Source organism: Nicotiana tabacum, chromosome 11, assembly GCF_000715075.1.
Source record: "Nicotiana tabacum cultivar K326 chromosome 11, ASM71507v2, whole genome shotgun sequence".
NCBI classification, from domain to species: domain Eukaryota; kingdom Viridiplantae; phylum Streptophyta; class Magnoliopsida; order Solanales; family Solanaceae; genus Nicotiana; species Nicotiana tabacum.
Window position 1 is genome coordinate 158,741,709 of NC_134090.1, and position 27,082 is coordinate 158,768,790.

General features: G+C 39.0%; 1 protein-coding gene across 1 annotated transcript; it reads left to right on the forward strand.

Moving 5' to 3' along the window:
* Positions 1 to 1,131: 1,131 nt before the first annotated feature.
* Positions 1,132 to 11,061, forward strand: LOC142166411 (uncharacterized). The gene is made up of 2 exons (XM_075225624.1): positions 1,132 to 1,529; positions 4,871 to 11,061. Exon 2 carries the CDS (start codon positions 8,852 to 8,854, stop codon positions 10,601 to 10,603), a length of 1,752 nt encoding a protein of 583 aa, XP_075081725.1. The 5' UTR covers positions 1,132 to 1,529; positions 4,871 to 8,851; the 3' UTR covers positions 10,604 to 11,061.
* The last annotated feature ends 16,021 nt before the right edge of the window (positions 11,062 to 27,082 follow it).

Below are 27,082 nucleotides of genomic sequence, written 5' to 3' on the forward strand. Positions count from 1 at the left end.
AAGTGTACCTACTAAGATCATCCACAATAGTGACAAAATATTGCTTCCTATCATATGTAGGCACCTTATAGGGCCCCCAAACATCTAGATGAATTAACTGGAAGATAGATGTTGAACTAGTAGTGTAAGCACATAATTTTTGACCCACGCATTAGAATTAACTTTAATGGTCCTAGTATTTTTAGGATATCTATTTGAACTTATTTCTATACGATTTCACTTTATTATTAAATTCAATTTAAAAAAAATACAAAAACAATAATAAATATATGTATATAGTTTCATGTTTTATCTTATTTCTATTTAGTTTAGGCTATTAAGATTTTTATAGCCATATATTTTATTTTTACTATGATTTTCACTCTTACTTTTTATTTTATATAAAACATGATATATTAAAAAATATATAGTTTCATATTATTACATAGTTTATTTAATTAATTAAAATTAGTTTATTTTTAATTTAAAAAAGATTGGGTTGGCTATTTAATGGACTTTTAAAAATTGAAGAAGTACAAAATCTTATCCCAATTTTACACAAGTAGAAGCCCAAAATCGGGCAGCCCATTCCATTCCATAACCCCAACCCTTTGGCCTGCCGGATCGACCCATCTACCCGCCCATTTTACCCTTTAATCTCGGCCATCCATTCACCAAATCCAACGGTCCACATTATTTCCCCACACCCAAATACAAACTCAGTTATATCACTCCAACCCCTAACCCTAAAGACTAAACCAACCGCACCCTCTTCTCCCTCACACCTTCTGCTACCATAACCCAGCCCAAACCTCACCATAAACGAACCCTCATGGTCCCCCTCCTCTTTCTCTCTTCCACGTCATCATGACCATAACGATCTCTGTCAGAAGAAATTCCATTTTTCCCCTTTCCACGCGCTCTTGCTTCCCTTGGATGGAATTCGAATTAGTGGTAGACGTAGGATTTGAAAACTTTAAATCCTAGTCTTTCATTTGTCTTAGAACCATCCAGAAAGGAGAACAAGAGGGGATTTTCGTTTGGGGGCAGGGGATTTTCGGAACTTATTGAAGGGCAAATTCGGGTTTTTGGAGAGATTTCTTATTGAAGAAGGAGAAGTTTCGAGAGGGAGCTATATATTTGGGGTCTGGACAGAGATGGGTTTTTTTTTTCTTTTTTTTTTTGGGTTTTATTTTTTTCGGAGAAAATTGACGAAAAGAAAGGAGGCTTTGTTCTTAGCTTTTGAATTTTTATTTTCTATTTTCCTTTGAATTCCATAGAAAGATATAAAAAAATACCAAAAAATTTCAATTCTGTCGTTTTTCTTAATTTGTTACAAAGGCCAGAAAATTCAAAAAGAAAGGGTTTCGTTCTTCTTCTGGAATTCAACTGAGGTATTAGGAGTTTGATTGACTGGACTTGTCATTCGAAGTCGAGTTCGCTGTTCCTGTTCAATCTAGTTGCTGCTTTTCTCGTTCGGATTTTGGATTCAGAGCATTGTCGCTGGTTCTCATAATTATCCGCTACTAAGAAGGAACTCGCATTCTCAGGTTCATTCCCACTATTCATCTATCTTAGTTTTCATAGTAAATTTAGCCGGAAGAGCCATTTTAGGACCGGTTTGTTGGTATCATGTTTTAATCTATTACATACATAGTTATGTTAGCAGGGGTTTGTTAATCCCGTTTTGATTTAATCTGTGCCATTGTGATTGTTAGTCTCTTTTAGTAGCTTGTTCGTATTTTGGAAATGAATTATGTTTCAATTTTCTTGGATCTTATACTGTCGTAATGTTATAATAGAGAGTGTTGTGCTTGATTGTTTGAATATTGTTCCAAACATAGTGTCGATAATGACTATTCTTTCAAAGTTAAGCAAAGTTCTGTTACCTTGGACCTATCTCACAAAGTTCCGTTAAGATTTAAGCTACTTGCCATGATTTGCTCATTTTAGACATAGACAAATGATATGTAAAGCAAGCTTCTGCAGCTATGTATGTGTTTAGCACTGCTCTGGATTGAATACAACTATCTGTTGATGTTGCTGATGACCCTACGTGAAGTGTCTTACTTTGTCATTTAATTTAAGCCCTCATCATACCCTACAATTTACTTAACATCTCTTGAACTTTCTGTTGAAAACTATTATTGGAAGATGGAAACATATGGAACAGTGACATTTAACTTGCCTAATATTTGTTCTAGTTAATTTCTGAATGAGTATTACGTGAACAACATTTAAAATGGATTTGTTTAGTCTCATGAAAGTTCTGGGCGGGTTAGCAATCTTTGAATGGCTCTTCCAAATGGCTATAATTTGCATTTCTTTAACTCATAGTAACTATTATTTTAGTTTTGTTTAGTTCATATTTTCTATGAATGCTCAATACTTTATACCAGATGATTTGTCTTGTTAATTACTGTTGTTTGACTGTGAGTTTTATTGAATTATGGATATTGGGACCGTGGGAATGGGGGAAGGCCGAAACCCATTAGCAATTGATTTGTCTTCATGCTTTAGTTATTGGGCTCGGTCTAATAATAAAAATGAGAAGTTGAGAAAGGAATGAGCATGATTTAGAATTTTCTTCTACCTTATTTAGTTTTCTTTCATTTGTTTATTTAATTACATTGTCCGCTAAGAACATGCTTCGGCCGATCACATTTGGGTAGGCAAGCCTTAGGATTTTTGTTGGTTTTGAGGCAAGAGGTCGTTCCCTTAGTTACATTTATCCGGGGAATGCCCCGAAGGACTTGCATATATTTTATTCCGGGGAATGTCCCGAAGTACTTGTATTTGGAGACCTAAAGTAGAACTCGTAGTATTTTATTTTCATTTTTATTTTTAGTTCTTCTTTTATTATGTGGGAACAACCTCGAGCCTCTTGTGTGTTTATTTTTCCGTTTCTGTGTTTTTACCTTAATTCGAATATCCTAAAAAGTCAACTTGATCATGTATGCAACCGTGATTTTTACGGGACTTGGGGAGTGACTAACACCTTTTCCCCGAGTCAAATGACCCCCCTTACCTGAATCTCTGGTGCGGACTTGGTTTTAGAGTCTGAAATATTTTAAGAGGAAAAAATTATTTTTAAAAAAAACGGTGACCTGGCACACCGAAATCGAAGTCAGGTGGCGACTCTGAGTTATTTCCTTTTGAACAATCTTTTGTCACTTTCAAAATTGAAAAGCCCTTTCGGACTTTGCGAAATCCTTTTATTATTTTTAAGAGGGTTAGTGAGGTTTGGTTAAAAAGGGGGGTGTGACATCTCTGGCGACTCTGCTGGGGACTTGCAGGTCCGAGCTAGTACTTGATCTTGTTGGATTTTAGGATATTCGGTTGAGGTTTTTATGTGTTTCGTTTGTTTTATTTGATTTTATTTTGTTTATTTCGTTTTATTTGCTAGTTACTTATTTGTTTACAGTTTTTTTAATGTGTTACTGCTTTATAAACTGTCATCATTTGCATAACCATAGGTCTTCTTTCTGCAACAAGTCTCGGAGTACGTGTCGCGTGCACGAACACTTTGTTGAGTTACCCTTAATTTAGGAGGGGGAGTTGTCGGACATATGGAGTGGATGGAAAGCTTGAGCAGCCACCATCGATCATACACTCCCCCGAATTGCGTTGTTAGTGAACCCCAAACTTAGGTCAGCCTTTAGGTCATTTTTATTTGCATCATGTTATTCGGACCTAGTAGGGCTCGGTCCCAGGCACAGTGTCCCTTTATAGGAAGCCTATCCAAATTTTGTCAAAATGGGCCCGTGGCCCAAAAAGACATTCGATCATTCCCATGTGATATATGTTGCATCTTTGAGGGTAAAAAGGTCATTTGGCGGACCGATGTTTGGGAAAGAAAGGTGAAAATGAAGCAAGTAGGGCTCAGTTATATTTTTCTTTCACGACTTTTTCAAGAAAATACAAAAGAAATTTTAAAATAGAAAATCCAAAAAAAAAAAATTACACTTTTCCATTATTTTCCCAAAAATTCAAAAAAAAATGAATAAAAAATGAAAAATCCAAAAAAGATTTTACACTTTCACTATTTTCCAAAAAAATTCAAAAATGAAAATGAAAAAGAAAATCCAAAAAGATTTTACATTTTCCATCATTTTCAAAAAAAAAAAAAGACAAAAGACAAAAAAAATATTTTTCTAAATTAGTGTCATTTCTTAAGCTTTCTCCCATATCTAATCTTCCCGAACTACGCGAACCTGATTCTCGTCTTCTGGGGTGGGATACGTAGGCAACCAACATAGGGTCCGGTCTTCCTAGTAGGTCCTAGGTTCTTGGCTTCTGGGGTCGTAGCCAAATCTTGCATGTATAGCCATATTTGACCACATTGGCCGTTTTTGCAAAATAGAAGTGTTTTATCAAAGTAGTTTGTTATCTCTTGTCTTAGGATCTTGAGTCTACAATAAAGTGTCCTCTTAATTCTAAGGTTCATTCCTGTCAAATTTGCATATCTAGCCACTTTTGGCCACATCGACCATTCTTGCAAAGTAGGATTATTTTCGCAAGGGTGGCTCAATTACCCATGTCTTAGGATGTTGAGTTTATAACTCGGTGTCATATCACTTTAAGGTCCAATCATGGCGTGTTTGCGTCCCTAGCCACATTTGGCCAGATCAGCCATGTTTGCAAAAAAAAGGGTCCATTTCTGCAAAGTAATCTTTAAGACCATGATTGTCGGTATTAGAGTCATGTAAGCTTTAAATGGAGTATTTCTCATGCATTAGGGGTCAACTTTGTCAAGTTTACGCTAATAGCTACTTTCAGCCACTTAGGCCATTTTGCAAATATAGCCAAGTTGTGTCCTGCATTTGTCCACTAGGAAATGTGTTAGGGTCACGTAGTGTCCCGAGTCGCTAACCATGTTTGCTTCATTTAGGTATGGACCTGCTGATTCAATCCAAAGTGCTGATGATAGTAAAGATTCCTAGGAAGTTGATCAAGTGGTGGAAAATGTTTTCATCGTTAGAGCAGCATTTGTTAATGCAGAAATTGGGCACTCTAACTTCCCTTCTTGAGATCACACCCCTCCCAGACTTAGTGGAGGCGATGCTAACTTATTGGGATCCGCAAAATTTGATTTTCAGATTTGGAGAGTGTGAGATGACTCCTACTTTGGCGGAAATGTCTGGTCTCACTCGTTTAAGCTATATAGGCAAGGACACGATACTTCCCCGAGACCACTCTAGTACAAGATTCCTCAGCGACCTGGGCCTGAAAGATAATAAGCATTTAAAATGTCTTGAGCAGTCCTGGATATCCTTGGATTATTTGTTTGCTAGATTTGGACCACAGGATAGTTTTGGCATCTTTTGGGATGAGTTCTGCACAACCAAGGCAAAGTGGCAAAGACGTCGCCTCGAAGCTTTCAGCCTTGCTTTGTTGGGATTATTGGTTTTTCCATTAGATGAGAGGTAAATTAGCACCCGTCTGCAGTTAGTGGTAATGGCACTATTTCATGAGAGGTAACGCAAAACCGTTACTGTTGTGCCGATGATCTTAGCAGAGTTGTATCGAGCCCTGAGTGAGGTTAGGGGAGGTGTCAGATATTTTGAAGGAAGTAACCTTTTGCTACAGTTGTGGATGATGGAGCATTTGCACAGCGCTTCCTTACTTTGTCCCATCGAGCGTGCCTTGAGGGATCGGGTGGTATGCATCGAACGTAGGATGAAATCTCCTAGGTTTACATACCCAGTAGGCGTCCTGGCTTGGATTGAGTTCCTTGGTTCGAGGACAAATGGGAATGTTTTGTGGGCTTACATTTGGCTACCTTTGGATGATATCTTGGTAGGGTGCCTCATGCAGCCTTTCCTGATGCTGATAGGACTTAAGTGTATCAGACTGTATACTCCCGTTAGGGTAATGCGGCAATTGGGCAGAAGACAAGAGGAGCCTCCAACTTTGAATCTTCGGAGGCATATCATAAATTTTAGCAAAAAAGCGGCTGATGAAATCAAGTATGTGCAATACTGGAACAATGCAAAGAGGATGAAGAAAAATATATTAGTAGACAACGTTGGTAGGCCGAGTGTACTCAGGAGTACTTGATTTGGTTACAGTCCGTCCCGACAGGGGTCAACACCCCATTGCCAGCACAACTTAGGGGTCGGGCAATTCAGACAGATGATTTTGAGGAGGCATCGGACCAAGATCCCTGGGATAAGCTTGAGTTGATAAAGTCTCAGTTAGCGGGATTGGCAGCGAACGTGGAGCAGCATGGCCAGTATTTGTTTAGGGTCGACATTCAGGATGCGGGGGCACACACCAAGGCCTTTATTCCCAGCATTGGTGTTTCTTTACGAGGCATGTTACAGAGTTTGAGCATGACGGACAGCCCAGGACCATCCCTGTCAGGACAATCGCATTCAGGAGCAGCTTGAGGAGTCATTCTATTTAGGTGTTTTGAGATTGTCTTATGTTGTCTTTTTCTTTCGTGTCTTGTCTAGAAGTACCGAGTCCTTTAGGTAGTGTCAGAGTCTGTCGTAGTGTAGTTGAGTCTGTCATGTCTTTCATTATCATGTTTCCCTTTGTATTTTAATATCAAAATGTTTTAAATGAAAAATCCCAAAAAGATTTTGTTTTCAATTTATTTTCCACCACTTCTCCAGAACTACGCTTGGTCTGATTCATGAGGGATATGATACGTAGGCAACCCACATCGGATTCGATCAAATAATTTTTGGTTCAAAATAAAAAGAGAAAGAAAAAGAAAAGAGTGATAAGAGGTGTTGGAAAAGAAAGAGAAGAAAGGATTGAAATGAGCAAATTGGGATGATGCCATATAACCCTGCGACCCTCAAAGCCATTTTAGAACCGTTAATTGTTGCTAGGTGCATTGCACGTAATGTGATATTATTATTTGATAAATGCTCTAACGCTAACATGGTGGTTTTGTGTTGTTATCCTCTATTATCTCTATTAAGTTTCAGGAAGGTGGTTAGTTTGTTGCCATCCTGGCAAGTCATCCATACAACACCCGATCAAAGCGACAAACATTCATGGTTAGCAAGGAAATAGACACTGGAGTTGTAGACCCAACAAGGGAGATTGTTGAGTTGGAATCGGAACTGCAAGAGGAGGTTCGGAGGTTGAAGCATCAGATGGAAGAAATGTATCAAGCCTGGATTAAGGGACATCCTCCACCCTCGTTCCCTACCAACTACACAGAAAACCCTGCTTCCATTCCACCACTCTCTCAATCCCAGATGACCAATACCATTGATCTTTCCCCACAACATGCACCTGGCTTTACCCCTTACCACAACTACCCCGGCACTTCAGCCCAAATAGTTCATGCTCCGCCAGCCAAAACAACCTCATACCCTACTCCGACATCTGCTCCTATTTTTGTACCCCCTCCATAAGCTACCCTCCACCGATCCTCTAATGAGCCCGCATTCCCCGCTATAGATGCCCACTACTATGCACCGGAGCCCACCTTCAAAGTCCTAGATCCTTACTCTTACAATCCCCAATTTGAGCCTCATGTTGAAACTGACAAACCACCTAAGAACGCAGAGCAAGAAGAGATGTTTAGGAAGGTACAAAGTCTAGAGCAATCATTGAGAAATATGAAAGGGTTGGGAAACCAAGTGAGTGTGGCCTATAAGGATTTGTGTTTGTTCCCCGATGTCCAATTGCCTGCCGGGTTCAAGATGCCCAAGTTTGACTTGTATGACGGACATGGGGATCCTGTAGCTCATTTGAGAGGTTATTGTAGTAAAATGAGAGGCGCCGGGGGAAAGATGAATTACTGATGGCATACTTCAGCCAAAGTCTGAGTGGGGCAGCTTTAGAATGGTACACCCGCCAGGACGCCAGCAGGTGGTACACCTGGGACGATATGGCTCAGGCCTTTGCCCGACACTTTCAGTACAATATAGACATTGTTCCAGACCGCCTATCTCTGACCAAGGTGGAAAAGAAACCCAGTGAAAGCTTTAGAGAATATGGGTTCCGATGGAGGGAGCAAGCTGCACGAGTCAATCCTCTGATGGAAGAGGACGAGATGGTTAAATACTTTATTCAAGCCCTGGAGCCCACTTACTATGGCCACTTGATCTCAGCCATTGGTAAGTCTTTCAATGACGTGGCGAAGATGGGAGAAATGGTGGAAGAGGGGCTCAAGTTGAGTAAGATCATGAGCTATTCTGCTATAAAAGCAACCACCCAGGCAATCCAGAGTGGTACCGGAAGTTTGGTAGGCAAGAAGAAGAAGGAATATGTCGCTATGTTTGTCTCCGCATCATGGCATGGCCAGAGGGGTTCACCTCATCAGTACACCCATCCTCGACCCCGACCTCAAACCTACGCCTAAGCTCCATATAATCCACCTCAACATTACTTTTCCCCGCAAAACCCCCAATACTCAGCCAGGCCATCCCAATACCTTGTTCACCATACACAGTCATATGCTCAACCCCCTCTTTACCCGTAATGGTGTGCTCCAGCTCCAAAAAATATCTACCCAGCTCCACAAAATACCTATCCACCCCTACAGCCCTATCAAAACCCCACTGGTTCAAATTTTCGATCAAGGCCAGAGTATAGGAGAGAGAGGCAACAACGAAAACAAACTTTTACCCCGCTTGGAGAGTCCTATGCTAGTCTGTTTCAAAGGTTAAGGCAGTTGGATGTCTTGAAGCCGATTGAGTCAAAGATACCAAATCCCCCTCCAAAGAACCTCGATTATTCCCTAAGATGCGCCTATTGTTCTGATGCTCTAGGGCATGACATAGAGAAGTGTTGGCATTTGAAATGGGCAATTCAGGAGCTCATTGATACAAACCAAATTATAGTCCAAAGCTCAGATACGCCAAACATCAACCAAAACCCTTTGTCAACCCATGCAAAGACACATATGATTGAAATAGTTCATAAGGATGGGGAGCCCAAGAAGTCTTCTAAGTCCGTCATGATGATTCGGGCCAGTGAAAGAAATTTGGTTAAAGCTCCAGACTCTACCAAAGCAAAGCTCTTGACAGTCGAAGGGGTGACAGAGAAGCCAAGTTCACTCAGTTCGAAACCACCAGTGTTGGTCGTGAAAGGGCTATCGAAAGATATCAGGGCAAGTTTGGAAAGTTCAAAAGTGGTAGTACCAGGGATTCCAAGTAAGCCTGTCATAGTTGTGAAAGGGGCTCCTATTACCCCTATCATCATTAAACCAGTAACCCAGCTGCTAGTGGTCGATGCCAAGGCTGTTCCATGGAATTATAAACAAGTGATAGTGACAAACAAAGGAAAAGAAATAAAGGAAGAAGTTAATGAAACTGGAGGATTGACTTATTCTGGGAGATGTTTCACCCAAGAAGAATTAAGGAAAGCCAAGCCATTCAAGGATAGCCAAATGCCAGTAAAGAAATCGGTTACCGAGGAAGAGGCTGAGGAGTTCCTGCAAAAGATGAAAGTGCAGGATTATTCCATTGTGGGGCAGTTGAGGAAAACACCAGCTCAGATTTCTCTTTTGTCTTTGTTGATACATTCAGATGAACATTGCAAGGTCTTGATAAAGATTTTGAATGAGGCACATGTTCCTGATAAGATCACAGTGAACCACTTGGAAAAGATAGCTAGCGAGATCTTCAAAGCAAATAGGATCACTTTCTCGGACGATGAACTTCCTATGGAGGGTACAGAACACAACCGAGCTCTTTATCTCACAGTGAAGTGCGAACATTCTGTTGTCTCAAGGGTTTTGGTTGATAATGGATCTAGTGCGAATATTTGTCCCTTGTCTACCCTACAAAAACTGAAGTTTGGCACCGAAAGAATCCACTTGAATAGTGTATGTGTCCGAGGCTTTGATGTGGGAGGCAAAGATTCTGTTGGAGATATAATGCTCGAATTGTCGATAGGTCCAGTTGAGTTTATCATGGAATTCCAAGTGTTAGATGTGACTGTCTCCTACAATATGTTGTTGGGCAGGCCTTGGATACATGCTGCTAAGGCAATCCCATCTTCTCTGCACCAAATGGTGAAGTTTGAATGGGACATGCAGGAAATAGTTGTGCACGGTGACGAAGACTTATCAGCTTATAATGATACAATTGTTCTGTTCATCGAAGCTGAAGATGATAAGGTACCTTGGGTCTATCAGACTTTCGAAACAGTGTCTGTTGAGAAAATTCCTGAGGGAAAATGCATTCCGGGTCCTAAGCTATCCTCCGCGTCCGTCATGGTTGCGAAGGAAATGTTGAAGAATGGTTTTGTACCAGGCAAGGATTTGGGCCCATCTCTGCAGGGTATTGTGCATCCAGTGCGCCCCAGTGGAAATCCTGGTACATTTGGTTTGGGATTCATGCCCACAGAGAAGGACATGAAAAGGGTTAAAAATCTGAAACAGAAGGTATGGTCGCTCCCCAAGCCCGTCCCACACATCTCTAAGTCTTTTGTCAAGCCAGGGATCGAAAAACCTCCAACCTCCTCAATCCCAAAACCTGTGGTCGATGTTGATGAAGAGCTGATTAAGAGGTTCCAAAGTCTGTTCGAAGAGGTCATTATGGTAGAAGTTGGTGAAGGCTCTAGTAAAGCAAATGTGCAGCTCGTTGGCCCAAACGTGAAGCTTAGAAATTGGGAAGCCACTTCTCTCTCCACCAGGAAGGAGTTTTGGTAGTTTGCTTTGTTTTCCTTTCTGTTGTTTGGGTTATTCCAGGGTTGTAATACATATTTTTAGTTTTTTCTTGTTTTGATGTTCAAACCCTTCTATCCTTTTATTTTCAATGAAATGAAATTTTCCGTTTTCCGTTATTCTTAATAGTGTTTTATTTTGTTCATTTTTCTTTTGTACAGTTCTTTTTATGCTGGTTGCAGTGACATGATATGCATGAAGAATTTTCAGCCGAATCTTAAAAGCCAATCTAATCCTGAAATAACAATCCAAGAAGTAGAATCTGATGATGAAACAGAATATGATGACAAAGCAGCATTTGAGGAAATCAGTAAAGAGCTAAAACAATTTGAAGAAAAAAAAAACTAATTTGAGTGAGACCGAAGCAATCAATTTAGGGGACCAGGATGATGTTAGGGAAACCAAGATAAGTGTGCATTTAGAACCGCAAGTTAAGGAGGAAATAATCAAAATATTGTTTGAGTACAAAGATGTCTTTGCATGGTCATATGATGATATGTCGGGCCTGAGCACTGATCTGGTAGTTCATAAATTGCCAACTGATCCAGCATTCCCTCCTGTCAAGCAAAAGTTGCAAAAGTTCAAGACTGATATGAGTGTGAAGATCAAAGAAGAAATCACAAAGCAACTTACTGCAAAGGTCATTCGAGTCACTCGATATCCTACTTGGTTAGCCAATGTTGTGCCAGTACCAAAGAAGGATGGTAAGACCAGGGTCTGTGTTGATTACCGTGATCTTAACAAAGCAAGCCCGAAGGATAATTTTCCATTGCGGAACATTCACATTCTGATCGATAATTGTGCCAAGCATGAGATTGGGTCTTTTGTGGACTGTTATGCGGGATATCACCAGATCTTGATGGATGAGGAAGATGCTGAAAAGACAGCATTCATCACACCATGGGGAAGATACTGTTATCGGGTAATGCCATTTGGTTTGAAGAATGCTGGGGCAACTTACATGAGGGCAATGACCACTATATTTCACGACATGATACATAGGGAGATCGAGGTTTATGTAGATGATGTGATCATAAAGTCAAAGAAGTAGTCTGACCATGTCAAGTACCTGAGGATGTTTTTCCAAAGGCTCCGCAGGTACAACCTCAAGCTCAATCCAGCAAAATGTGCATTTGGTGTCCCGTCTGGGAAACTGCTAAGATTCGTGGTCAGTCGACGAGGTATTGAGTTAGACCCGTCGAAGATCAAAGCTATTCAAGAGTTAACGCCGCCAAAGAACAAAACAGAGGTGATGAGTTTGCTTGGAAGGTTAAATTACATCAGCAGGTTTATTGCTCAGATCACGACAACTTGTGAGCCCATTTTTAAGCTGCTGAAGAAGAATGTTGCGGTCAAGTGGACTGATGAATGTCAAGAAGCATTTGATAAGATTAAGATATACCTGTCGAATCCACCTGTATTGGTCCCACCAGAGCCTAGAAGACCTTTATTTCTCTCTTTGACAGTCTTGGATAATTCTTTTGGCTGTGTATTGAGTCAACATGACATCACGGGAAAGAAGGAGCAAGCAATCTATTATCTCAGTAAGAAGTTCACTCCCTATGAGGTTAAGTACACTCTGCTTGAGAGGACATGTTGCGCCCTGACTTGGGTGGCACAAAAGTTGAAGCATTATCTGTCGTCCTACACTACTTACCTCATTTCCCACATGGATCCTCTAAAGTATATCTTTCAGAAGCCTATGCCCACGGGAAGACTAGCGAAGTGGCAGATTTTACTTACAGAGTTTGACATCATCTATGTGACTCGGACCATGATGAAAGCCCAAGCCTTGGTCGACCACTTAGCCGAGAATACGGTGGATGATGAATATGAGCCACTGAAGACTTATTTTCCTAATGAAGAGGTCATGAGTGTTGACGAGATTGACCATGATGAAAAGGCGGGTTGGAAACTCTTTTTTGATGGAGTTGCTAACATGAAAGGTGTCGGAATAGGGGTTGTACTTATCTCTGAAACAGGGCAACACTACCTTGTAACAGCCCAGCTTCGATTTTATTGCACCAACTATATGGCTAAGTACGAAGCATGCATTCTGGGTTTGAGGTTAGCTATAGACATGGGAGTCTAGGAAATACTTGTTCCGGGAGATTCAGATTTGTTGGTTCACCAGATTCAAGGAGAATGGGAGACTCGAGATTTGAAGCTCACACCGTACCGACAGTGCCTGCATGATCTTTGCCAATGATTCAGGTCGGTCGAATTTAGACATATTCCCAGGATTCATAATGAGATTGTTGATGCCTTGGCTACTCTGGCGTCAATGTTACATCATCCAGACAAGGCTTATGTTGACCCCGTGCATATCCAAGTTTATGATCAACATGCTTATTGTAATGTGATGGAAGAAGAAATCAATGGCGAACCTTGGTTCCACGATATCAATGAATACATCAGGTTGGGGGTATATCCATTACATGCTACAGGTGACCAAAAGAGAACCATTCGATGTCTGGCTAGTGGATTTTTTTTAGTGGAGGAATCTTGTACAAGAGGACTCCGGACTTAGGACTGCTGAGGTGCATAGATGCTAAAGAAGCTTCAACTATCATGGCTGAAGTACATTCTGGAGTTTGCGGGCCGCATATGAACGAGTATGTTTTGGCAAAGAAGATACTTTGAGAAGGTTATTATTGGCTCACCATGGAACGGGATTGTATCAATTTTGTTCGCAAATGTCAACAATGCCAGGTACACGGTGATTTAATTCATTCTCCCCCATCCGGGTTACACACAATGGCTGCACCTTGGCCCTTTGTTGCTTGGGGCATGGATGTTATTGGACCAATTGAGCCGGCAGCGTCAAGCGGGCATAGATTCATTCTGGTGGCCATTGATTACTTTACCAAGTGGGTCGAAGTTGTAACTTTCAAGTCCGTGACCAAGAAGGCAGTAGTGGATTTTGTTCATTCAAATATCATTTGTCGGTTTGGAATTCCCAAGGTGATCATCACAAACAATACTGCTAATCTAAATAGTCATTTGATGAAAGAGGTATGCCAACAGTTCAAGATCATGCATCGGAACTCCACCCCGTATCGCCCCAAGGCAAATGGAGTTGTTGAGGTTGCTAACAAGAACGTAAAGAAGATACTTCGTAAGATGGTTCAAGGTTCTAGGTAGTGGCATGAAAAGTTGCCTTTTGCCTTACTGGGTTATCGCACTACTGTTCGCACTTCAGTAGGTGCAACTCCTTATCTGATGGTATATGGAACTGAGGCAGTTATACCTACAGAAGTTGAGATTTCATCCCTTCGGATCGTTGCAGAAGCTGAAATTGATGATGATGAGTGGGTCAAAACCCGGCTAGAGCAGTTGAGTTTGATTGATGAGAAAAGATTGGCTGCAGTATGTCATGGTCAATTGTATCAGAAGAGAATGGATAGAGCATACAACAAAAAGGTGCGTCCTCGAAGATTTGAAGTGGGCCAGATGGTATTGAAACGCATCCTTCCTCATCAGGTGGAAGCCAAAGGCAAGTTCGCCCCAAACTGGCAGGGGCCATTCGTTGTGACAAGAGTGTTGCCCAATGATGCTTTGTATTTAACAGACATAGAAGGCAAATATGTAGATATGACTATCAATTCTGATGCAGTTAAGAGGTACTATGTATGATTTCTTTGCTTACCTTCAGTTGTATTTTGTACTTGGCATGTTCAAAAATGAAATGACGAGGGCATTTTGTTCCGCTACCCAAACACTTCCATCCTTTGTTACCCCTTTTGAGCTTTATTTATTTTCTTTCATACCCCTCTTTTGGAATTAATAACAGAATTAGAGAACTAAAAAAATGAATGAATGAATGAAAAATAAGAAGAATGAAAAAGAAAGAAAAAGAAGAAGAAAAAAGAGAAAAGAAAAAAAAAGAAAGAAAGAAGAGAAAAAAAAAGAAAAAAAGAGAAAAAAAGAAATAAAAAAAAAAAAAGAAGAAAAAAAGAGAGAGAAAAAACAACTTCCTTTTGAACTACGTTCGACCTGATTCCTTTTAAGGATACGTAGGCAGCCTTACGGTTCGGTCTCATCAAAAGAAAATTTAAAATTCCCCAGACCCAAAGAAACTGGGGCAGAAGTTTTGGTTTTGAAAAGATCTGATTCCAAAAGTTGTAATTTTGACCCCTTTTCATCTTAAGTTAGTTTGAGCCTTCATGCCACCCTTTCTTTCTAACCTTGTCCAAAAGCCTACATTACGATCCAAAGAAAGACCTTTCGATCAATCTTTGAGGATGCCAGGTCAAGCGAGATAGAGGTATGATTTACATCATGGGTAACACTTTGTTCATGGGCGCAGGAGAGAAAATTTAAAATGAGAGAGTCTTATTGGTGAAAACCCCCACGGGCACCATAAAGGCGATGGTGAGTTGAGAGAAAATTTAAAATGAGAGATTCTTATTGGTGAAAACCCTCGCGGGCACCGTAAGGCGATGGTGAGTTGAGGGATGAACAAATGAGAGAGGCTTGTTGGTGAAAACCCTTCAGGGCACTACAAGTCGAATGAGGCTCATGACTTTACAGAGAAATTGGACCATTGAAAGCCCGGTTTTTAAAGTATGAAGACATGACATGAACTGAAAATATGATTGGTTGGACGGATTAGGCTGATCAGTCCAAATTGCATGTCATGATCATTGGAGCTGGCTGCTTCCCTCAGATAAGTCTTCTTTTCTCATTCTTCTTCATATAGTCATCTCTGCTCAAAATTTTCCTTTGTTCCTTTTGTCAAAAATTATTCACTTTGCTCTTTGAGTCTATCTTAATGGGTCTCTTTTGAGTCAGCCCTTGTTGAACAAGCAGGAAAGGATTTCATAGCCTACTACCAGCTTCTAAATTGCACAAAACGGAGTCCGGCCAGACACATCACAATTGACTTGATTTTGAATAAGCAGTATGGTGATAACTGAGGTTCAGGCAATCATGTGAATCTTGAATTTTGAGAAAATAGAAGGATTCAACAACTTTCAAAATGAAAACACAATGTGACAAGTGAGTGTGAGAGATTCAGGTCATGCAGAGATTTTGTGGTCCAGTTCTAATCAAAAGGTCAAACAACTTCTTGCTATCCCAAAGCAGCTAATCAGAATGAAGCATTGCAGTAGCGGAAGCAGACACTCAGCAAGAATGTCACAAACTAACCACCCCATTTTCAAACTAACAAGATTTTATTTGTCTGAAACATGGGCAAGAAAATTTTTAAATCCACAGGGACCTCCCATGAAAAAGCATGGTCCAGGGAGCAAGAAATTATGTTCAGAATCCTCAAAGATGAGAGCATGGCTCAGGTAAGTTCATTCTTAGTTTTCAGGACCCTCCTGGATAATGGGATTTAATTTAAAATTTTCAGGACCCTCCTGGATAATGGGATTTAATTCAAAAGCTTTCAGGACCCTCCTGGATAATGAGATTTAATTTAAAATTTTAAGGACCCTCTTGGATAATGGGATTTAGTTTTTAAATTCTCAGGACCTTTCTGGATAATGCGATTTAATTTAAAATTTTCAGGACCCTCCTGGATAATGGGATTTAGTTTTTAAATTTTAAGGACCCTCCTGGATAATGGGATTTAGTTTTTAAATTTTCAGGACCCTCCTGGATAATGAAATTTAATTTAAAATTTTCAGGACCCTCCTGGATAATGGGATTTAATTTAAAATTTTCAGGACCCCCCTGGATAATGTGATTTAGTTTTTAAATTCTCAGGACCTTCCTGGATAATGCGATTTAATTTAAAATTTTCAGGACCCTCCTGGATAATGGGATTTAGTTTTTAAATTCTCAGGACCCTCCTGGATAATGAGATTTAGTTTTTAAATTTTCAGGACCCTCCTGGATAATGGGATTTAGTTTTAAAGCCTTCAGGACCCTCCTGGATAATGGAATTTAATTTTTAAATTTTCAGGACCCTCCTGGATAATGGAATTTAATTTTAAAAGTTTTCAGGACCCTCCTGGATAATGGGGTTTAATTTAAAAGTTTTCAGGACCCTCCTAGATAATTTGATTTAATTTAAAAGCTTTCAGGATCCTCCTAGATAATGAGATTTAATTTTAAAAGTTTTCAGTACCCTCCTGGATAATGGAATTTAGTTTTAAATCCTTCTGGACCCTCCTGGATAATGGGATTTAATTTTTAAATTTTCAGGACCCTCCTGGATAATGAAATTTAATTTTAAAAGTTTTCAGGACCCTCCTGGATAATGGGGTTTAATTTAAAAGTTTTCAGGACCCTCATGGATAATTTGATTTAATTTAAAAGCTTTCAGGATCCTCCTAGATAATGGGATTTAATTTTAAAAGTTTTTAGGACCCTCCTTGATAATGGGATTTGATTTTAAAAGTTTTCAGGACGCTCCTGGATAATGGATTTAGTATTTAAATTTTCAGGACCCTCCTGGATAATGGGATTTAATTTTAAAAGCCCTCAGGAACCTCCTGGATAATGGGATTTAGTTTTTAGATTTTTAGGACCCTCCTGGATAATGGGATTTAATTTTAAGTTTTAGCGTAAGTTCTCCCTTTAGAAAATATAATTTAGCCTTAAAGTTATCACTCTTAAGATGAGATTCAATTTGAAGTTTTCAGGGCCCTCCTGGATAATGGGATTTAGCTTTTAAATTCTTAGAGCTCTGTAGGTAACATGATCCAATTAACACTCACAAATATGCCTAGATCCCAAACTGGGGCAGAAAAATTTCTTTTGTTTTGACTGTTTTGTAGCAATCAGGCACCCAACTGGATAATGAGGGAATACAGTTTTAAGTTTTAGCAATCAGGTGCCCACCTGGATAACGAGGGAATACAGTTTCAAGTTTTAGCAATCAGGCGCCCAACTGGATAACGAGGGAACACAATTCAAGTTTTGGAAATCAGGCACACACCTGGAGAACGAGGGAACTCATTTTATACCAAAGTCAAGCTATTGGCAGGCGCCCACCTGGAGAACGAGGGAATTCATTTCAGAGTTACTTCAATTCGCAAATTCAAGAAGTATCAGGAGCCCGCCTGAAGAACATGGTTCATTTTTCAGTTGCATATTGAAGATCAAGTAGAGATTCACGGAAGATTCAAGATAAGAAGTAGATAGGATCTTGTATTTTCCTTTTACTTTTGCTGTAATTTTTCCTTTTATTTTTTATGTAATGGCAGGAACCGCGGACCGGAACCTCGACGACACTTCACTCGACTCTCCACCTCGGTACTCCATCGTCCTTCCTCACTTCTGAACTACACGTGACCTGATTCCTTTATAGTCAAGGATATGTAGGCAGCTCAGATACCAGGGCTCGGTCACAATCTTTTTTAGCCAACTTTATTTTCTTTTGAATAAGTGTCGGGTCATAAATCAATTACGTTGCTTATTGTTCTTTGCTCCGAAAACTCTTTGTGTTTCCAAACAAAGAGGGACAGCTGTAAGACGTAATTTTTGACCCACGCATTAGAATTACCTTTAATGGTCCTAGTATTTTTAGGATATCTATTTAAACTTATTTCTATAAGATTTCACTTTATTATTAAATTCAATATAAAAGAATACAAAAATAATAATAAATATATGTATATAGTTTCATGTTTTATCTTATTTCTATTTAGTTTAGGCTATTAAGATTTTTATAGCCATATATTTTATTTTACTATGATTTTCACTCTTACTTTTTATTTTATATAAAACATGATATATTAAAAAATATATAGTTTCATATTATTACATAGTTTATTTAATTAATTGAAATTAGTTTAGTTTTAATTTAAAAAAGATTGGGTTGGCTATTTAATGGACTTTTAAAAATTGAAGAAGTACAAAATCTTGGCCCAATTTTACACAAGTAGAAGCCCAAAATCGGGCAGCCCATTCCCTTCCTTAACCCCAATCCTTTGACCCGCCGGATCGACCCATCTACCTGCCCATTTTACCCTTTAATCTCGGCCATCCATTCACCAAATCCAACGGCCCACATTATATCCACACACCCAAATACAAACTCAGTTATATCACTCCAACCCCTAACCCTAAAGACTAAACCAGCCGCACCCTCTTCTCCCTCACACCTTCTGCTGCCATAACCCAGCACAAACCTCACCATAAATGAACCCTCATGGTCCCCCCTCCTCTCCTTTCTCTCTTCCACGTCCTCAAAACCATATTGATCTCTGTCAGAAGAAGATATTTCATTTTTCCCCTTTCCACGCGCTCTTGCTTCCCTTGGATGGAATTCGGATTAATGGTAGACGTAGGATTTGAAAACTTTAAATCCTAGTCTTCCATTTGTCTCAGAACCATCCAGAAACAAGAACAAGAGGGGATTTTCGTTTGGGGGCAGGGGAATTTCTGAATTTATTGAAGGGCAAATTCGGGTTTTTAGAGAGATTTCTTGTTGGAGAAGGAGAAGCTTCGAGAGGAAGCTATATATTTGGGGTCTGGACAGAGATGGGTTTTTTTTTTCTTTTTTTGGGTTTTGTTTTTTTCGGAGAAAATTGACGAAAAGAGAGGAGGCTTTGTTCTTAGCTTTTGGATTTTTGTTTCCTGTTTTCCTTTGAATTCCATAGAGAAGATATAAAAAAATACCAAAAAATTTTAATTCTGTCGTTTTTCTTAATTTGTTACAAAGGCCAGAAAATTCAAAAAGAAAGGGTTTCGTTCTTCTTCTGAAATTCAACTGAGGTATTAGGAGTTTGATTGACTGGACTTGCCGTTCGAAGTCGAGTTCGCGGTTCCTGTTCAATCTAGTTGCTGCTTTTCTCGTTCGGATTTTGGATTCAGAGCATTGTAGCTGGTTCTCTTAATTATCCGCTATTAAGAAGGAACTCGCATTCTCAGGTTCATTCCCATTATCCCATCTATCTTAGTTTTCATTGCAAATTTAGCCGGAAGAGCCATTTTGAGACCGGTTTGTTGGTATCATGTTTTAATCAATTAGATATAGAGTTATGTTAGCAGGGGTTTGTTAATCCCGTTTCGATTTAATCTGTGCCATTGTGATTGTTAGTCTCTTTCAGTAGCTTGTTCGTATTTTGGAAATGAATTGTGTTTCAATTTTCTTGGATCTTATACTGTCGTAATGTTATCATAGAGAGTGTTGTGCTTGATTGTTTGAATATTGTTCCAAACATAGTGTCGATAATGACTATTCTTTCAAAGTTAAGCAAAGTTCTAATACCTTGGACCTATCTCACAAAGTTCCGTTAAGATTTAAGCTACTTGCCATGATTTGCTCATTTTAGACATAGACAAATGATATGTAAAGCAAGCTTCTGCAGCTATGTATGTGTTCAGTGCTGCTCTGGATTGAATACAACTATCTGTTGATGTTGCTGATGACACTACGTGAAGTGTCTTACTTTTTCATTTAATTTAAGCCCTCGTCATACCCTACCATTTACTTAACGTCTCTTGAACTTTCTGTTAAAAACTATTATGGAAACATATGGAACAGTGACATTTAACTTGCCTAATATATGTTCTAGTTAACTTCTGAATGAGTATTACGTGAACAACATTTAAAATGGATTTGTTTAGTCTTATGAAAGTTCTGGGCGGGTTAGCAATCTTTGAATGGCTCTTCCAAATGGCTATAATTTGCATTTCTTTAACTCGTAGTAACTATTATTTTAGTTTTGTTTAGTTCATATTTTCTATGAATACTCAATACTTTATGTCAGATGATTTGTCTTGTTAATTACTGTTGTTTGACTGTGAGTTCGATTGAATTATGGATATTGGGACCGTGGGAATGGGGAAAGGCCGAATCCCATTAGCAATTGATTTGTCTCCATGCTTTAGTTACTGGGCTCGGTCTAATTATAAAAATGAGAAGTTGAGAAAGGAATGAGCATGATTTAGAATTTTCTTCTACCTTATTTAGTTTTCTTTCATTTGTTTATTTAATTACATTGTCCGCTAGGAACATGCTTCGGCCGATCACATTTGGGTAGGCAAGCCTTAGGATTTTTGTTGGTTTTGAGGCAAGAGATCGTTCCCTTAGTTACATTTATCCGGGGAATGCCCCAAAGGACTTGCATATATTTTATTCCGGGGAATGCCCCGAAGTACTTGTATTTAGAGACCTAAAGTAGAACTCGTACTATTTTATTTTCATTTTTATTTTTATTTCTTCTTTTATTAGGTGGGAACAACCTCGAGCCTCTTGTGTGTTTATTTTCCCGTTTCTATGTTTTTACCTTAATTCGAATATCCTAAAAAGTCAACTTGATCATGTACGCAACCGTGATTTTCACGGGACTTGGGGAGTGCCTAACACCTTCTCCCCGAGTCAAGTGAACCCCCTTACCTGAATCTCTGGTGCAGACTTGGTTTTAGAGTCTGAAATATTTTAAAAGGAAAAAATCATTTAAAAAAACGGTGACCTGGCACACCGAAATCGAAGTCAGGTGGCGACTCTGAGTTATTTCCTTTTGAACAATCTTTTGTCACTTTCAAAATTGAAAAACCCTTTCGGGCTTTGCGAAATCCTTTTATTATTTTTAAGAGGGATAGTGAGGTTTGGTTAAAAAAGGGGGTGTGACAAGTAGTACTTATGGAAATTGTAATCTACATTATTTTGCCAAGGGGCATAAATCACAGCCACTAACTTCACTACTGCTAATTTTATTCTTTATGCTTGGAATTTGCTGAACAGTCCTCATGGCTGCATGTCCCAACCTCAGATATCAAAGACTAGATTCTAATTCGTTTCTCTAAATTACACCAGCTAACATTGACATTGCTGCTTTCTTATTCAACAAGTACAAGCCTGCTGGCTCTTTACCAATCCTCGGTACCTTCCCACTTAAGAGTTCCTGAAACAGACAGAAATTAGGGTAGAAGCTAACCCAACATCTGAGATCCCTAGTAAGCTTTGACACTAACAGTAGATTGAACTTAAAATCAAGTACGTGTAACACATTCTTTACCTACTGATCTGCTAAAATGTATGCATTTTCAGTATGTTCTATCTTTGCTCTTATTCTAGTTGGTAATTGCACTCCTTGTTACTCTGATCCTCCATACTCTTAACATTACTCAGGACCTCTTTATTGTGAGTAACGTGATGTATAACTCCTGAATCTATTATCCAATCTACCATTGAAGCACTAGAAAATAGGAAAATTATATTTGTAATGTTGGATGAGCATTGTCCAACTTGTGGTTTGTTTAGTAGTCCCACTAGCTGATTCTATTGATCCTCAGTTAGCACATGTCCTTAAAATTGATTCACAGTTGACCCCAACTCTTCAGTGCTCGCTGCATTAGCATAGGTCTTTGGTCCTCCACTCTGAAACTTCTTTTTGCTTTTGAAATCTGCTCGATAACCAATATTTTGTAGCAATTTTCTTTCAAGTGTCCTTTTGTAGCCACAGAGCTCACAGACCAACCCAAACTTCTTAGGCTTGAATCACTGAGTCATTCCTGCCATCATAGTGAGGGGATGTCTGTTTGTGTCACCAACTCTTAGTGATCTCTGACTTTCCTCCTGAATTACTATTGCATAGGCCTCGTTTACTGAAATAACTAGTCTCCTCATGAGAAAATTGCTCCTAACATTGTTATAGATCTCATTCAGACCCTTAAGAAACTACAGTAGCCTAATTTTCTCTAGAAGTTCAAGTGAAAGTCTAGACTCCTCACAATCACAGGAAGACTTAGGGGCTAGCACATTTAATTCATTCCACGAATTACTCATTCTAGAATAATAGGTTGTTACTGAATATGTACCTTGTTTTAGAGTAGCTATTTCTATCCATAAGTGATAAATTCTCGTTAAACTGCATCTGTCAAACTTCTCTTTGAAATCACTCCATACTTTCTTTGCATTTGATGCAAACACAATTCCCGGCATCAATTCATTTGCAACTGTGCTGCCAATCCACGAGAGCACAATTGCATTATATTTCTCCCACTGTTCTGCGAGCTCTCCTTTATACATAAGTTTGACACATGTTCCATCCACAAATCCCAGCTTACATTTTACCCTCAGAGCTAATTTCACCGCCCTGCTCCACAAGGCATAATTTTTTGGCCCTGTGAGCTTTATTAGGACTAATACTAACCTAGGAGCATCCGAAGCTTAAAGAAAGAGTGGATTATTGTGTTCAAGTAGAGTTACCTCATTTCCTGCCATGTCTATCAAGTGTGAGCTCCGTCAGAACTTGATTATCTAGGAATTCTTCTCCAATTGTCGGAATCTTAGTCGGAACCCTAATTGTTAGATCGCGTCTCTAATACCATGTCAAATTGAGCTAAATTGAGGGAGCTAATACACATTCCTACACATGCAAACATGTATCCTTCTCATTGATTCAATTATCAACTGAATGTAGCAAATTTACAGAGAAGAGGAAGAAGAAGACTAGAGAGAGAAATTGAGATCGGTATATTCTAGAATCTCTATGTTTCTAACTAACTAATTAATACAGAGATTATAATATATATTCTTATACACCGTCTTTCTCCTCTACTTTGTTTATTTACAAATTGCCTTCTTTCATTTACTTCTATCTCCTACTTAGTCCCTATTGTTGTAATACTGCATAGCTTCATAACTGTTAATAACTCTTTCTTCAATTGCATAAGCTAGTTTGAACTGAACAACATTAGACTTTTGAGGTTGGTATTGTTGGTGATAGAAATTTATACTATTAGTTGTTTTAACAGCAGCAGCAGAAGGAGGAACACTAGGCCTTCCTTTACTTCTTCCATAGAATTGTTCATCTAGAAGAGCAAAGGCTTCTTGGCCTATTTTGGAAAGGTCTTTCTTTGGTGCCATATTCTGAGAGTTGGCTGCAAAAACTAATGTGTGAAAAGTTGGTATTTTGGTTAGTAGTAGAAAGGTGAGAAGTTGGTTGTGTTTATTGTGACTTTTCTTATTCATTAAAAATATTGTTGCGAGTGTAAGATATATTTGGTCTTTTTGAACTACCAAGTTTCTCTTTGCTAATAATTGGAGTTCACTATTTCATTTTAGACAGCTCATTATAAGAAGTTTTAATGCTTCTTACCAAAAAGAATTTTATTTTCAGATTCGAACTCGATACTTTCTGTTAATAATAAAGTAACCTTTATCATTCCACCACCCTCTTTGATGATGTTTAACGTGCTTTTTATAAAATTTCACGCAAACGTAAGTGATTATTCAAAAATATTTTTTGTATTCAACAAATCTTTTCCAAGAGGTGTATTTTTTTAATATCATAACATTTAAAAGGAGCATATCTAAAGTACTTTATGTGATTCTGAATTAGCATACACAAAAAGAGAGTAAGGTCGACATCTCTAAAATAAACAGATAAAACATATTTGGTATAGCATAAAAGTAAATTAAATAACACCCTTGTGGCAAAAAAGAGGTTGTGTTGGGAGCACTTTAATTGGACCCCGAATATGAAATTGTCTTATTAAGGAGCACTTTACTCCCCAATATTGAGTTTCCAGCGCGAATTTGAATTTAATTGGACCCCAATACATGTAGCAGACACTGCGTACGAAACAAAACAAAAACACCCTTGTGAATCTTTGCAAAATCACACTAAGATCAGAGGGCTTTTGGAGCACTTTGCATCTTGAGGAGACCCATTGCACATTAAGTATATGGAAATGATACTTCTACAAAGAATGAGATTTTCAATGACGATCTAGCTAGGTCACTACAAAAACACAACTGTATTTGTGGCGAATGAAACATTCGACAGCAATGACGGAGCCACCTTATAGGAAGGGGTGTCAAATGATACCCCTTCGGGAAAAAATACACTGTGTAGGCAGGTGAATTTTTTTTAGGTAAATAGACTATTTCCACGGCTCGAGCTCATGACCTCCTGGTCACATGATAGCAACTGGTAAAATACAATAAATGATATGTAACCTGAAAGAAACAGTAATAAGTACAATTACAGTTTGAAATAAGTACAACTGTCTCTAATGAAAGGAATAGTAAATAGGGAAGGAGGAAGGAGACTTCAAGGTCCGCGGACGCCAGCAGATCTACCTCGAGTCTCCAAATGCTAACTTGAGCTGATACGCCTCACGGATAGCTGGGACCAATATCAAAATTTGCACAAGAAGTACAGAGTATAGTATTAGTATAACCGACCCAATGTACTCCGTAAGTGTCGAGCCTAATCTCGACGAAGTAGTGACGAGGCTATTACAGGACACCCACATAATTAAACCTGTGCAGACAACAATATACGTACAACATAACAACAAATAAGCATGTACTAGTGGGAGGGGACATGCGAAAGGGGTACAAGATACGATAACTACAGCAGGGAATGATAACAAGTAGCAGCCAAAAAGCCTTCAACCAATAAAACGAATAAACATAATGAATAAGGCTGCACGGTATCATCCTTCGTGCTTTTACTCTCAACCTCACCATAAAACAGTAATATTGGCACGGCATCACACTTCGTGCTTTAACTCTCAATTACGGCACGACATCACCGTTCATGCTTTTACTTTCAATTTCATCATATAACAATAAATACGGTACGACATCACTCTTCGTGGTTTTACTCTCAATTTCATCATGTAACAATAAATACGGCACGGCGTTACCCTTCGTGCTTTACAACTTTCCTTTACCATGTAAGAATGAACAAATAACAATAAGGAGATAGAACAAACAAGAACAAACCTTACGTTAAGAATAGTTCCACAATTCCAACCTCAACTTCAGAAACAATACTCAATTATCACAGATAGCCCATAAATGCGAAATGAATGATCAATTCAATAATTAACGAGTCTAAGCATGAATATCGTGATCAAAGAAAGAAAGAAATTACAAAAAACAAGTCTCACCCGCATGCTTTGACCCAACAACAATGCATAGGTAATTGTCACCTCACATGTATGTTGTATCCAACATTTAAACAAGTATCAAGTAGGCAAACAAGTCCTAATCCCTAAAGCCAAGGTTAACCACGACACTTACGTTGCTCCACAAATTAACTCAAAGCTCAATCACGGCTTTGCCTTTCGAACAAGCCTCCGAACCAATCAAATCTAGCAAATAATCAACCAAATAATTCAAAATAAGCCTTAGGAACTATCCACGATTGCAAAAGATTCAATTTAGATCATTATTAAAGAAATTCAACAAAAGTCAACTTCCAGACATGCTTGGTCCAAACCCGAAATTTGGACCGAACTCGATTACCCATTCACCCTCGAGCCTGGTTATGTAATTTGTTTTAAAATCCAACCTCAATTTGAAATTTAAATCCCAATTTTACCAAAAATCCCTAATTCTACCCACACCACAAGTGTCTACCATAAAAATCCTAGATTTTAGGTTGAAATCTTATGAAATGTAATGAAAAAGTGAAAAACATATATGTTAGAATCACTTACCAATGAATTGGGAAGAAGAGCTCTTGGGAAAATCTCCTCTAGGGTTTCTAGGTTTCAAAATTTGAAAGAATGAGAGAAATCCCGTCTAACTCAGCTTTTGACCAGGCGCAGATGTCACAATTGCGACCTGGGATTTGCAATTGCATACCCCGGAAATGCGAAAAAGCCATTGCAATTGCGAAGCCTTCACACCTCTGCTATTATTGCATTTGCAATGATTTGTTCGCAAATGCGAACTCTAGTCCTCCGTAATTGCGACCCTTCTTTATCACAAATGCGAGCCTTAGCTGACCCATCCCTCTTTGCAATTGTGGCCAAGACAGAAAATTGGGTCCTTCGCAATTGCGAACACTAACCTCGCAATTGCAAGGTCCGAGACCTGCACCAGAACAGATTTGCACCAGCTATTTTCTAAGTCCAAACTCACTTTGTAGCCTATCCGAAACTCACCCGAGCCCTAGGGGATCCAAACCAAATATGCACACGAGTCCAAAAACATCATACAAACTTGCTTGTGCGATAAAATTGTCAAAATAAGACCTAGAACTATGATTCGGACACTAAATCAAAATGAAATTTTCAAGAAACTTTAGAATTGCTATTTTAATAACAGAATGTTTGAATCATGTCAAACTAACTCTATTTTTCACCAAATTTGACAGTGTGATGACCCAGATTTCCCACCTTCGGGAATTGTGATGGCGCCTACTCGTGAAAGCTAGGAAAGCCGACAGTTACAATTTTACTACCCTATTATTAACCAATAAGAAATACGAAAGTAATATAATAGTGCCACAACTCAAGTACATAGCTACCTAATGGATCTGGTATCACAATTCACGAACGACTAAGATTTACTACAAATAGAAGTCTGAAAGAAGTATAACTGTTCTCGAAATAGAAGAGACAGAAGAAACTAAAGCGGGGAATTGGGACTTCATGCTCTGAGAATGCCAGCATATCTACCTTGGTCTCATAGGACTGAAGGCAGCAACCTCAAGCTACTCACAAGGTCCGGCACCGAAATCTGCACAAAAAGTGGAGATATCAGTACAACCGATCCCATATACTGGTAAGTGTAGAGCCTAACCTCAGCGAAGT

What these genes read in the sequence shown, in the direction of transcription:
- LOC142166411 (XM_075225624.1), top strand. Translation starts at nt 8,852, where the DNA reads ATGATTGAAATAGTTCATAAGGATGGGGAGCCCAAGAAGTCTTCTAAG.